Source organism: Astatotilapia calliptera, chromosome 1 (genome assembly GCF_900246225.1).
Source record: "Astatotilapia calliptera chromosome 1, fAstCal1.2, whole genome shotgun sequence".
Classification (NCBI taxonomy): domain Eukaryota; kingdom Metazoa; phylum Chordata; class Actinopteri; order Cichliformes; family Cichlidae; genus Astatotilapia; species Astatotilapia calliptera.
Window position 1 is genome coordinate 887,881 of NC_039302.1, and position 13,235 is coordinate 901,115.

The 13,235-nt window shown below is 43.7% G+C and overlaps 1 protein-coding gene across 2 annotated transcripts; it reads right to left on the bottom strand.

The window, feature by feature from the left end:
* Window positions 1–6,842: 6,842 nt before the first annotated feature.
* ctxnd1 (cortexin domain containing 1) lies at window positions 6,843–11,911 on the bottom strand. Of its 2 annotated transcripts, XM_026185711.1 has the most exons (3): window positions 11,291–11,911; window positions 7,594–7,675; window positions 6,843–7,052 (listed from the first exon to the last, which is right to left on the bottom strand). In XM_026185711.1, exons 1-3 carry the CDS (start codon window positions 11,656–11,658, stop codon window positions 7,023–7,025), a joined length of 480 nt encoding a protein of 159 aa, XP_026041496.1. In that variant the 5' UTR covers window positions 11,659–11,911; the 3' UTR covers window positions 6,843–7,022. The 2 variants fall into 2 exon arrangements, with proteins under 2 accessions (XP_026041496.1, XP_026042275.1); XM_026186490.1 differs by having other exon boundaries at window positions 6,843–7,675.
* Window positions 11,912–13,235: the final 1,324 nt, after the last annotated feature.

Below are 13,235 nucleotides of genomic sequence, written 5' to 3' on the forward strand. Positions count from 1 at the left end.
AGCTACTCGGTACAAGTAACGCGTTACTGCCCATCTCTGATCATGGGAATCCCCGGCAGCCTACGTCTATTGCAGCATAACTAAGGGAGGATTCAGGGTCACCTGGTCCAGCCCTAACTATATGCTTTAGCAAAAAGGAAAGTTTGAAGCCTAATCTTGAAAGTAGAGATAGTGTCTGTCTCCTGAATCCAAACTGGAAGCAGTAAATACTAAATATTGAATGTTGTTGTGTAGCACGCAGGACCGACAGCGCACAATGTGCTTGGAAATAGCAGCCAATAAAGGTGTAGTTTATGATTATGAACAGTGAACACTTACCTCGACACAGGGAAACTAATCTTTGCATAACAGAATTTGAGTCTTCCTGTTCTCAGCTTTGGCCCCTTAGACATCCAGGCAGCAGGACAGTGTGCTCTCCACTGAGGAGCAGTAGAAGGCCAGCAGCAGCTTCTGGTCGAGGTCATTCTTCCCGAGGACACGGAGGAAGTGCAGCTGCTGATGGACTCAGGGTGAGTGTAGTGCATCCAGGTGAGAGCGGCTGATATATGGGTACCCAGAAACCTGAAAGTGGAGACAGATTCCACCTGTTCTCCAGTCATAATGAGACAGGAGTGGACCTGTCTGTGCCTTCTGAAGTCTATAAGAAGTTCTTGAGAATATCACATAACCAAAGATAAAGACCCTGTTTCTGTGAAAGCTGTCTACAAGACACAGGAATTTTCTTTTTATGTGAACTGGATCTGAGGTAATTCTGAGGATCATCACGAGCTTGCAAGGAGACTGTAAGCACATTACGGAGCCACCGAAAAGGTGAAAAATACCAGCAGTTAGGGAGCGTTTAACATGTCATTTCCCAATAATAACATACGTCTTCTGAAATCTCAGAGGATGGTTAGTTAGAGAGGTGTGTTTGTGAGTAATTGATCGGAATTAATACTACTACTACTACTACTACTACTAATAATAATAATGCAATTTCTCAAATGGAAACCAATGTTTAATAGTTCAACTGCAAACAACAACTAAAAACTAACCCTTTCAGTGTATTTACATGGCATATCAAATGTGCAGTAATGTCAAATAAAATAAGGTATACTTGTGTCTCCTGTGTGTCCATGTGTGTATTTTTGTGCATGTGTTTCTGCCTGTGTAAGTGTTAGTGAATGAGTGAGTCTGTGTCTGTATTGCTTGTATGTGGTTGCTGCAGTAAAGAAAGTTTGCCCTGTGCGCTGATGCAACATGTTATACTGCTGAAAATGACTCATTGTGATGGTGTAGATGTTAATAATTAATGTTAATATTAATTCGCTGTCCAACCCAACAGCCCCTCAGCTCAGAGTTTTATTGGCCCATGTACATTTTTATTGATCTGTGAAAAAATCTTTCATTTGTACATTTTTACTAATACTATTACAGTTGGATGCTGGTCTGCTGCTGTTGTTTGAATCTCCCTGCCTGCACGTCTCAAGCTGTGCTGGGATTCTCCTTCCCTTCATGGTGGAGCTTCCTGGTTTCTGGCACTTCAGCTGCGACACATGTTGTCCATCTGGCTGATCTTCTCCAGTCTCCATCAGATCATTTTCCTCCTTCATGTGTTTCTCTATTGGCTGAAGTCTTGAAGTCTTTATACATTTTGTCGTCAACAAAATGTCATTTTGGTCAACTTTTGGATAACAGCTTCTCACCCTTGAAAAATACAGTTTTATTGCTATAATACTTTTTATTTTATTTTATTTCACTTTAAATCACGTCACTCACTGCTCTGGTTCTTGTATAACATTTTTCTGCTCTTTGTGAACACTCCAAGTTTTGACTCCAGCTCACAGATAAAAAGTAAGAAAAAAAATTTGCAGAAAGTCTTAAGATACTATACAAACAAGTTTGTATAGCTTGTAAATGAAAAACTGTGTAGTTCATTGTGCATATGGGTATACAACCTGAATGATATAGCAGTGCGTTATTTCACGGTGTCCTTCCGAGTGACAGCCTGAGGGAAGAAACTGTCTCTGTGGTTTTTGTAAACAACACCTGCCTGAAAGCAGCAGTTGGAATAGTTTTTCCGGGGTGTGAGGGGTCTGCAGAGATGTTTTCTGCCTGTTTCCAAACACTGGACCTGTACAGGTCTTGGATGGAGGGAAGATCAGTACCGATAATCCTCTCTGCAGACCTGATTCTCCATTGCAGTCTGGTCCTGTCCTGCTTCGTAGCTGAGCCCAATTAGACAGTGATTAGTGGGCACAGGATAGACTGGATGATGGCAGCGTAGAAGATCACTAGCAGCTCCTGTTGTAGGTTGAACTTGAAGTCCGATAACACACACCAAGTAGTTAAACTGCAGGAATGTCTTAAAGACTCAAAGACCTGGATTATCTCTAATTTTATGCTTCTAAATTTAGTTAAAACTGTGGTTATTGTGCTCGGCCATAAAAACCTTAGAAATATGGTGTCTAACCAGACTCTTACTCTGGATGGCATTACCTCAGCCTCCAGTAACGCTGTGAGGAACCTTGGAGTCATTTTTGACCAGGACATGTCCTTCAATGCACATATTAAGCCTTCAGTTTTCAGGCCTCTCTTCTTCTGGAACCAGCTGATAGTTTGGAATCGGGAGACAGACGCTCTTTGTAAGATTAGGCTTAAAGCTTTCCTTTTTGATAAAGCATTTAGTTTTGTTTGGATCAGGTGACCCTGAATCCTCCCTTAGTTATGCTGCAATAGATGTAAGCTGCTGGGGGATTCCCATGATGCATTGAATGTGTCTTCTTCAGTCACGTTTCTCACTTACTATGTGTTAATAGGCCTCTCTGCATTCAATTATTTGATGTTATCTCGGGCTGTCTTCGACATGTGTCTTTGTCCTGCCTTCCTCCCCTCACCCCCAACTAGTCGTGGCAGATAACCCTCCCTGAGCCTGGTTCTGCTGGAGGTTTCTTCCTGTTAAAAGGGAGTTTTTTTCCTTCTCACTATCACCAAAACTCTTGCTCATGGAGGTCATATGATCCTTTCATCTGTTTTCTTTGTATTATTGCAGGACCTTTACCTTACAATATAAAGCACCTTGTGTCATGGTCCCCGTGTCTGACTCAGGTTGGCTACATATGTTTCTTGTTTACATCTACCTCTCTCACGCTTGCCGTGTCTCACCGGGGCAGAGCTCATTGCGGGCTCCCGCCCCTGGCCCTCGCACCTGAAGTTAATCACACACCTGTGGCTCATCGCCTAAATTCATCCACTACTTAAGGCAGTGGTTGGAAACATCTCGTTGCTGGACTATTGAGTAACCTCAGTAGTAAGCTCCGGAGTACTAGTCTCTTGTTTCCTTTTCGTGTCGCTGACCCTTTGGATTAATCACTTGTTGTCTGTAAACAGGAATCCCGTTTCCCTGGAACCCTTGGTGTGCGGGCTGCTGATGTGCTGTGTTTTTTGTGAAGTCCCTCGTGTGTGAAGAGCTCCTTTCCCGGATTTCCCTGTGCCCTGGATTCCCCCCGCCCTCTCACTTGTATATATTTGCACCTGGTGTTGTATAGTAATAAACGGAACTGTATTCTAGCTGCCTTTTCTGCGCTTGAGTCCATCCCACTTCGTGACACCTTGAGGCAATTGTTGTTGTGATTTAGCGCTATATAAATAACATTGAACTGAAATGAAGTAAATATCCAATCGGTTGTCACAAAATGTTGCAGCATCACCTGATCCTTTCAGTGATCATCTGTGTTTGTCTTTTAGTTTGTTGCCTATCTGTTTGTTTCTTGGTAGTTGCTAGAAGGCACGCACACATTCACATGAATGCATTAAGGGCAACTCGGCTTCAGTATCTTGCCCAAAGATATTTGGACATACATACTGTAGTAGCTGGACACTTAACCCCTCAGTGGTAGATGACCAGTTCTACGAGTAGTTAATGCCTATAGAGTGTAGCCCACAGACTCTGGGATACAAGGTAGAGCAGGTCATCTACTGATTGGATGGTTAGTGGTTCAGTCCCTGGAGGCTCCAGGCTGCATGTCAAATACCCTTGGGCAAGATACCACCCCCAGGTTGCTCTCTGATGCATGTATCAGAGTATGGATATGTTTTCTGGTAGATGGAGCATGGCTGTCTGTGGAGAAAGACACTATACAATTTTGAAACCCGAATGAAAAGTTGTCCAAGGACTTTAAAGGATTTGAGGAGCTGATCTAGAACTCTGTATTAAATGGCTCCTCTGTTGTTTATTATGAGCATAGGCACTTCATAACATGCATCTTACATTTCATACATGATAAATGCAGTCTACGCACAAATATAAGTCAGACATATGCAACAAGAACACCCAGCTTATTTTAAACTAGTGGCTGAGACAGGCAAAGGTGTCAGTGCTATACTGCCCTAAACCGGGACACATTCAATCTCTGCTTTGGAGTTTATCTTTGCATGGACACGGTGTGTGCATTCCTTTCACCACCAGGAGAGGAAATCCTATGCATCAGCATGCATTAGCACATAATCAAGCAAGACTGCTGTCGTAAAGGCTACAGATTGTTTGAGCATTTATCCTCACAGACACTACATCAAAAACAAGCTATAATTCTGTCAAGTCAGAGTTATTTAAAAAAACATATAAAATTTTCACATGTGGCTGACAGCGAAAGTAATATTCAAAGGCCTCGTTATGTTGTATTTGTGTAATAAGTGATATAAAGGGGCACTCTGGTGATTTGGCTTTTCATCTCCATGAGTCTGGCAACTTGCAAGGGTCATATTTAGAAGACTGAAATTGCTGCAATTTATCTGTTAGTATTGGTGAAAACCTTAAAAACCTTGGACCCTACAGGTCCAGTAATGCAGTTTGTTTTCTGTAGAGCCTGGTAACCACTCATATGTTATCTTGTTGTCCGTTATTAAGTTCTGACTAGTACTTGAAATTATTAGTAAACTTGTTTAATCAGTTAAGTGCCATTGTCTCTGTCCAGAAATGAATCATTTTAAAGTATGCTGGTCTAACCTTTTCTTTTGTGATGACAGCATTGAATATTTAAGTAACTGGGGCTGTTGCATTTGTCTACTGTGGATGGCCAAAATAACATTACATCATATGTCAAAATCACATCATACGATATACTGTCAGCACATAACAGAGATCATGGCTAATGTTCTTAACACAACTGTGTATTTTTGCAGTTTTGTAGGCCATCATTTCAATAGTAATAATGAGACCTGGGACCAACACAACTTTACTAAAAGGTCAAAAGGTTTGTTAAAACCATGACCTGCCATGTAATTAATCAAAATTTAATTACATTTTTTACTTAGAAACTTTGGGCCTGTAGTCAAAAATATGATTATTTAGGTATTCGTTCCCTGGAATTATATGGCAAAACAAGGCATTTGGCAGGAAGACGGGAAAGTTTTGGGAGTGACATCAGGCAAGAGAGAGCGAGCGAGCGAGGGAGATAGCGTATTTTCACATTTAGCGTTTTAGGAGTGTGTAGTTTGTGTGTATTGTTGTCTTATGTAGTTAATGTGTAGTGTAGTCATTTGTTTGTTTTGAGCGTCAAAACAATGAAGCCACTAATGAAGGCAGATTGTAAACGCTGTCTCCAGGTGGAAAACAGGAGGAGTGATACACCTGTTGTCAGTTTTTAGACCTAGGACTGTTCCTCTGTCTTGTTGTGGGCAGAAAATATTTGTTGGAGCGGCAAAAATGGTCAAATTTGTGTGGCATCTTATCGTGAAACCAGATTGTTCTTTAATTTAGTAGTTTTAAAGGGTTGTACAAAAGCGCCTGAGAAATTGGCTGCATTTTTAGGTAAACAGCATGTTACTTTGCTGTTGGCAAAATTTGTGCATACGTTTTAAAAATGTGCGATTTATATTTGCATTTAAAAGTATGAAAATGATTCGCAAAACATGTTTGTGACTTTTTTCCGACTCTGATTTTATGTTTTATGTGTGATTTTAGATCAGTTGTGTTAACGCAGAATGGCAAAATGAAAAATTGATGAGAGGTTGTGCTAAAAAATTATAGCAAACAAGGCAAGACAAATAGTTTTTTAAGGTGAAATAAATATAAAAGTACGATCAAAAGTATTAAAAAACGGCAAATTATGCCCTGGGCCGCAGAGGGTTAATGGTTAACCTCGTGGCTGCATCACATCATGTGATCTCTTGACTGAAATTTGGTCAGTTTTCAGTGTCTTGTCCTTTGCTGTTGGGGACCAGGTAGCACATGGCCCAACTTAAATAACCCATCAAACACTGCTGTTGTTTAGTTTTTTCTGTCTTCATTTCTCTTCAGAGCCTTTAGTTGTTCTGCCCCGAGACCACACACTGTCTCACCACTTTTAAATCACGTCTCAAAACTCATCTATTTAGAATTGCACACACCTGATCTGTCTTAGTCCATTTTTACCTGCTCAGTTTTTATACTTGCCTTTATGACTGTTTATGTCTAAATTTTATTTACCATGTTTACTATATATACATATTTTTTTTATGTTTTTATGCTATTGTTCACGTGTCATTGTAAGGTGACCTTGAGGGTCTGAAAGGTGCCAATAAATAAAATGTATTATTATTATTATTATTATTATTATTATTATTATTATTATTATTATTATTATCTCCAAAGTAATGGCAAATCTCTATATTTTAGGCTTTTTTTAAATAAAATTTTTTTTTAAAAAAATCAATCAGGTGTCCATGAGGTTAACCTCATGGCTTCATGATTATCTACTGCTAATTTCTACCAAAGTTCCAAAAACAGGGAAAAACAATATTTTGGACAACTGTAATAAACTGTGGTTGATGACTACATATAATTATCAGTCATCAAATGATGACTTTGATTTAATCTGTTCCAATATCTTCAGACGTTCCATCATATTTGTCAGCATTCCAGAATTGTAAATAAAACACCAAGAAATAAAACTTGCAATAAACTAAAATGATACTTTAGATTATTCTTAAACATTGCTTAAGTTATGTGTTATCACTATATGGTATTTTTCTTTGTTTCCACTTTTGTGAAAGGGTCCTCTTCTTTATATCATCGTCTGCTTTTTTTCTCCAGTCTGTAATGTTGTAAAGGGAAATGTGCGGTCAGTCAAGTGTTTTGTCCACTTGTAAATACTAATAGTGTTTATTACACAAACAAGAATTCAGGCTCTGGAAGACATCCCTAGGCACAAAAGCCAAGGTTATTGTATCGGTTGTATTAGTGTCACTCCAACAATGGTTTTTCAAACAGCAGCATTTCCTTCAATCTTTGCTGATGTGTAAATTCCATGTTTATGTCTGGATTTCATACAATTTTCGATTGTACAGCAGTACATGTGTTCTGGAGCTTCAACATTTTAGAGAAGAAAAAACACACACACTGTCATTTAGTGAAATGAAAAACCACCACTACCCCCTTGTATATGTATATATGTGTTTCAGTTTGTTAGTCATCCAAGTGCTGTTCCTCCCATGTGGAGGTAGGAATCGCACTATATGGGTCCATTATGACCTTGGCACAGCGGATGATCATGGCCATCAGCAGTAAGCAGAGGAAGGCGACACAGGCTAAAGTCAGGCCCTGGTCCACATCCACAAAGGCTGGCTCAGCAGTACCTTCCATCTCCATGACTGCTGTTCACTGCTGCTGCTGTCCTCAGACACGCCCACATACCATGCTACCATCCTGAAGACCTGACTGGAAGCACAACAAAGAGATATGGTGAGTATTATACTATAGATATGTGGAGGCTCCTCATACCCTGCTCATAATCTCTTCAAACTGCTGCCATCAGGCAAAAGATACGGACACATCAGAACAAAGACTAATAGACTAAGAAGCGGTTTCTACTCTGACATATGTGTTTTATCATAAATGATTATGCACAAGTCATGTTTATTATAGTGTATTATATGATTTCATTTAAAAACTGAACAAAGAAAAAAGAACAAATAAATTTTAAAAAGAAAAGAAAAATGTTTATTTATAGCATATTTAAAGGACATGTTGTTCTGTTTCAGAGCTGCAATGGTAAAAGTCTAATTACCTGTAGCAGCAAGTCTGGTACATTGAACTATGAACACCTACTCATCAGCTGATCTAAGTATTCAATAAGGGGCATGTCAAGGTTAGCAGGGCAAGCCGTGTGGAGTTATTAAGAAGGGCCCAAAATGCAGGCACTGGCTGATGATGCAAGTAAGCTTTATTAACAGGAGGTGAAAACAAACAAAAGCGAGGATGGCGAGGACAGAACTAAGAAAAGATCTGAACTGGGAAAACTAGAGAACAAACCTGAAACCATAACATGCAGGGAAGAACACGGGATGATGAACAGAGATACGAAGAGAGACACCAGGAAACACAGGCAACCGCGCACTGTATACACACACGGAAACAAGGAATGGCAAACAGGAGGGAGGCACAGCTGATCCTAATTAACGCGACGAGACAAAAGACACAGACCTTCAAAGTAAAACAGGAAGTCCACAGACACAGAGACACGAAACAGAGCACAGAGAAAGCACCTGGACAGGGATAAGTAGACACTAAACAGAGGAAGAAAGCCTAAGACCTAGAGACCCTGAGAACAAAACCTGAACACTAATAGAGAATGAATGAAATGAAAAAAATCAAACATCAAATCAGAACAAATCTCAAAGCACTGGGTCGCCAACCGAGCACCATGACAGGGCATTTATTAGTGAACAAAAGGATTTTAAGATGAATTCTAGACAGGACCCAAATGCAGGACTTGGAGACCAAAAAAAAAAAATCAACTAACACAGCAGCTTTAATACTGTAGCTTGTAAACACAAAAGTAGAACAACCAAAAACTCACACAAGACACAAAACGAATCTGAGAAACCAGGATATGAACGGTTACTGTGTAACCTCGGTTCTCTTCTGCTCTGTTACATATCCCGCATGTACAGGAGAATGACCCCCCATTAGTCAGGTTGTATAAAATTCTTGAAGACAGTACTGCCACACCTCACAGCTTAACTATAAAACAGCTGTGCAGACATGAAATCGCTGATAGTGTCATTGGGACGTGTTTCCAAGTGTCCTTAAAGTTGGGGAGAGAGTTTCTCACTCAGAGAACCAAGGTTGCAAAATAACAGCATGCTTTCTATCACATCAAGACTATCTGTCCGCTCATTTACATATTCCATATGTAAAACAGCGCATGGGGAGACGGTGCGGTCCAATACCTTAAGCACATGCCCACCAGGTCAGCACCCTGCCAGAAATGAAGGCCAACCCTAAGAAGCAGAGGAGCTATCAGTCTGAAAGACACAAGACTGACACAAAGGGATCCCGCAAGATCCAGGTACCACACTGTAATGGAGTAACTGCTCTGCTGACCCGCATGATACCAGGCTGACTGTGGAGACAACACCTAGTTGGCTACCGCCAAGATATACCCAACACCCACTCTAGAAGGAGGGGCTGTCTGCTCCCTCTTCCTGTCAATGCTGTAAAATTAGAGTTCAACAAGAGTCCGAGAAAAGTTCACGGGGTCGACCCAGGGGTCGACAACACAAAGACCAAGACAGTTCTGGAGGCCGGCCGTGCACACGGCAACGGCGGCGCCGCAGGCAAAACCAATCAGGAGGCCGACCACTTGGAAGGCAGTGGCGGCCACTGAGCAGGTCCGGAGGTCGGCCACGATGCCAGCGGCGGCGACAAACTTTTTCAGGAGGCCGTCCCCGAAGGCCATGATGCTAACTTAGAGGCCCGGAAAATGGCCGGCAGAGGCGAGGCGGAACGGGTCGAGTTGGCTCTGACGGCGGTGTGGCAACCGCCAGACCAGATGAGGCAGGACCAGACGAGGCAGGACCAGACGAGGACGAAGACGAGGCAGGACCAGACGAAGACGGTGTCACGGAGGCAGGACCAGGTGTGGATGAAGGCACGGCTGCGGAACCTGACAGTGGTGATGCTGCAGTAGGTGATGCTGCAGGAGGTGATGTGGATGCAGGCAACGGTGTAGAAGCCACAGGGGATGATTCAGCAGGTGGTGGCTAAACAAACTTCCCCGGACCGTCAGCAGACGTGAGGATGTGCTTGCTGGGTCCTCCAGGACCCCCAGCAGACGAGGCATGGTGCTGGGTGGGCTCCTCAGACCCACCATCTGACTTGGCTTAAAGCTGGACAGGCGACTCGGGCCCTCCAGCAGACGACACTCGAGGCTGGACGGGCGACTCGGGCCCTCCAGCTGACGACACTCGAGGCTGGACGGGCGACTCGGGCCCTCCAGCTGACGACACTCGAGGCTGGACGGGCGACTTGGGCCCTCCAGCTGACGACACTCGAGGCTGGCTGGGTTCTCCCGAACCCCAGCTGACGACACTCGAGGCTGGATGGGCTCCTCAGGCCCTCCAGCCGACGAGGCAGGACGCTGGCTGGGTTCACCTGAACCCCCAGCTAACGTGGCTTGAGACTGGACGGGCTCCTCGGGCCCTCCAGTGGAAACAGACACTGAAGCAGCCAGTACGCAGACCTCTGCCAGTGTGGACACTGGCTGGGACTGAGCTGCACAGTGGCTAGACTCAGGCAGCAACAGTGGGATGCAGTCCTCAGAGGGCTGAAAGTGTTCCCCAATACACTCAGCAGAGGACGGAGGCGGGCGGATGAACTCACTTGAACTCTCAGGGGGTGCTGAGAGCCGAGACTGTTCTGGTGAGTTCTCCAGTGAGGCTGCTGGCGCTGGCGTCTTGACCTCTAGGGGTCCAGAGTTGGCTGGTGACTGACACCCAGCCTCTGGGGAGGCCCTAGAGGGAGCAACTGTCTCTGACATGGCCAGCTTAAGAGAACCAGCAGATATTGTGGTGAAGTGTGTTCCCTGCTTAGAATTAGACAGTGAAGATGGAGGCTGAATGAAAGAGTGGGTAGGCTGCTGAACTGGTGGCAACTGAGCTTCAGGTAGCGAAGTTGTAACAGGTGGTGGAGCGGCTGACTGCGGTTAACTGAATTGCAGACCCAACGTTAAACTGTGGTGAAAGTGTGGATGGAAGAACATGATCAGGAAAAACTGTTTCGGTGAGGTTTACAACTTCCCCTGAATGAATCGGCGCAGGTAAAAAAAGGGTCCCAAACATTTCCATTCTCTAAATTCATAATACCAGGCTTGGAAACAGAATGGAAACAGTCATTAACACAGAGCGTGGGCTCAGGAGAAACAGACTTTGAAGCAGTGGCCATGGGTGAGACAGAAAAATTATTGTTATCTTCAGAAGACACACAAAAAATAGCTCCAGAAAACACAGTCACAGAGTCTGACGCAGCAGAAAAAGCGTCCCTTTCACTCACCACAGCCGATTGTTTACATGTGGGGTGCCACACCGACAGCGCAAACGTCGCTTCTTTCTTGGAGACGGCTCCGACAGGCCGGGTAATCCTTCGTCCAGCGGTTCGGACGGCACGTCCTCCATTGAAGCGAGCAGGCGAGCGGTAGCAGGGGGGCGTAGGTGAAGCTCGTGGAGAACGAAATTCTGCACGAGCGGATGCAGAGAGTCCAATAACCAGGGATAACCGGAAATGAGGTGTTGTAGGTTGGCTTCCACAGTGTAAAGAGGGGCTTCTCCCTCATGCTCTAACCACTGGTAAATTAATTTAGAAGCAGAGTCGATAACGGCCTCCTGAAGCTCCCTGGGTGGTGTGACTGCCGCTGGATCCATATCTGGCTATTCCGTACTGTCACGACGAGTGAGATGAGCCGTATGAAAATAATAAATGAGGATTCAATCACATGCAGAAGTGGAGGAGTGAAGGTGGTTTATTGAACACAATGCGCCAGTGGAAAAATGGAAACAGAGATCACACTAAACTATACTGGAGACAACTAAACTACTGAATACAAACCGGAACTCAAACATGAAGCAAGGTGGACGACGGTACAAGATGGTGACGGCAGGGAACACATGGATGAAACATGGTGGAATACACAGACAGACCACCAACTACAAAGACTTTAATGCACACAGAGAAACACAGGGAGATTACACACAGGTGGGGGCACAGCTGGGAGTAATCAACGAGACGAGACAAGAGGTAAAACTGAACACACTCACATGAGACGCAGACCTTCACAATAAAACAGGAACAAGAAACCACTAAACAAAGATGCAGACACGACACAGAGACAGACAGAAAATGACACATGGAACTAAACTAAACCTGCAAAAACATGACAACTCAAAATACTGGGTCAAACTGACCCAGAACCGTGACAAACTAAATGCAAAAATAGTGAAAAACACTCGGAAAGATAAGGAGGGCAGCAATGTTAGTAGCATGTAAAACCATTTCCTTTTTTGGGGTTGTCTCATTGTTGCCTCTCTAGTGCACCTGTTGTGAAGTTTGTTAACACCAAAGTAGCTAAACCTGGTCAACAATCCCCTCTGCTACTTAACTAGCAGAGTACTATTCCTGAAGTTCATTGACTTCATGCTATACTCTGATTCAGAGGTGTTTTTACATTTTTTGAGCAGTATCAATAACTTCCTTGTACAATTTTGTGACTTGTCCAGGTCCGGGTCACGGGGGGAGCATCTAAGCAGAGAAACCCAGGCCTCCTCTTCCCAAGCCACCTACTGCAGCTCATCCAGGGGATTTCCAGGCCAGCCTAGAAAGATCTAATCTCTCCAGTGTGTCCTTGGTCTATGCCCTCCTCAGAGTAGGACATGCCTCAGAGCACCTCTCCCAGGTGGCACAGGGAGGCATCCCAGTGAGATGCCTGGACCTCCTCAGCTGGTTCTTTTCAATATTGAGGAGCATTGCCTCTAGTCTTAGTCCACCTCGAATGTTTGAGCTCCTTACTCGGAGAAGCCATTCACCTTTCTGAGAAAGTTCATATTCGCCACTCACATTTGTAATTCTTTCAGTCACTACTTAGTTAATGATTTTTAATTGCAGAAGTATTTTAGAGATTTCTTTCAGCTACTCGCTTTAGGGGTCACCACAGTGGATCTTCTGCTTCCATCTTATCTCAGCATGTCGAGCATCCACTTCTGTCACACCAACTGTAACATGACTCAGTGTTATTCTTGGCCAGAACAACCCAATTTACAGCATTGCCTTTCCAGGATGTTATGGCAGCTAGCTCATATTCCCCATAATACTGAACAGCAGCAGCTGCAGCTGTTCCACACAGACAGTTGCTCTGTCATGTCTGCTGTCTGCAGCTGTCCACTTCCAGCTCCTCTCCTCTCTCTTCTAGTTTCTGACCGGTGCTACTGAAAAAGTGGCGGCATGA

Bases quoted from the DNA above. Each gene is read 5' to 3' on its own strand.
- ctxnd1 (XM_026185711.1), bottom strand. From the start codon at position 11,658: ATGGATCCAGCGGCAGTCACACCACCCAGGGAGCTTCAGGAGGCCGTT. The intron at 7,676-11,290 runs GTGAGTGAAAGG...TTGTGCTTCCAG, and splicing joins CATGTAAACAATCGGCTGTG to TCAGGTCTTCAGGATGGTAG. The intron at 7,053-7,593 runs GTACTGCTGAGC...ACAACATTACAG, and splicing joins AGCAGTCATGGAGATGGAAG to ACTGGAGAAAAAAAGCAGAC.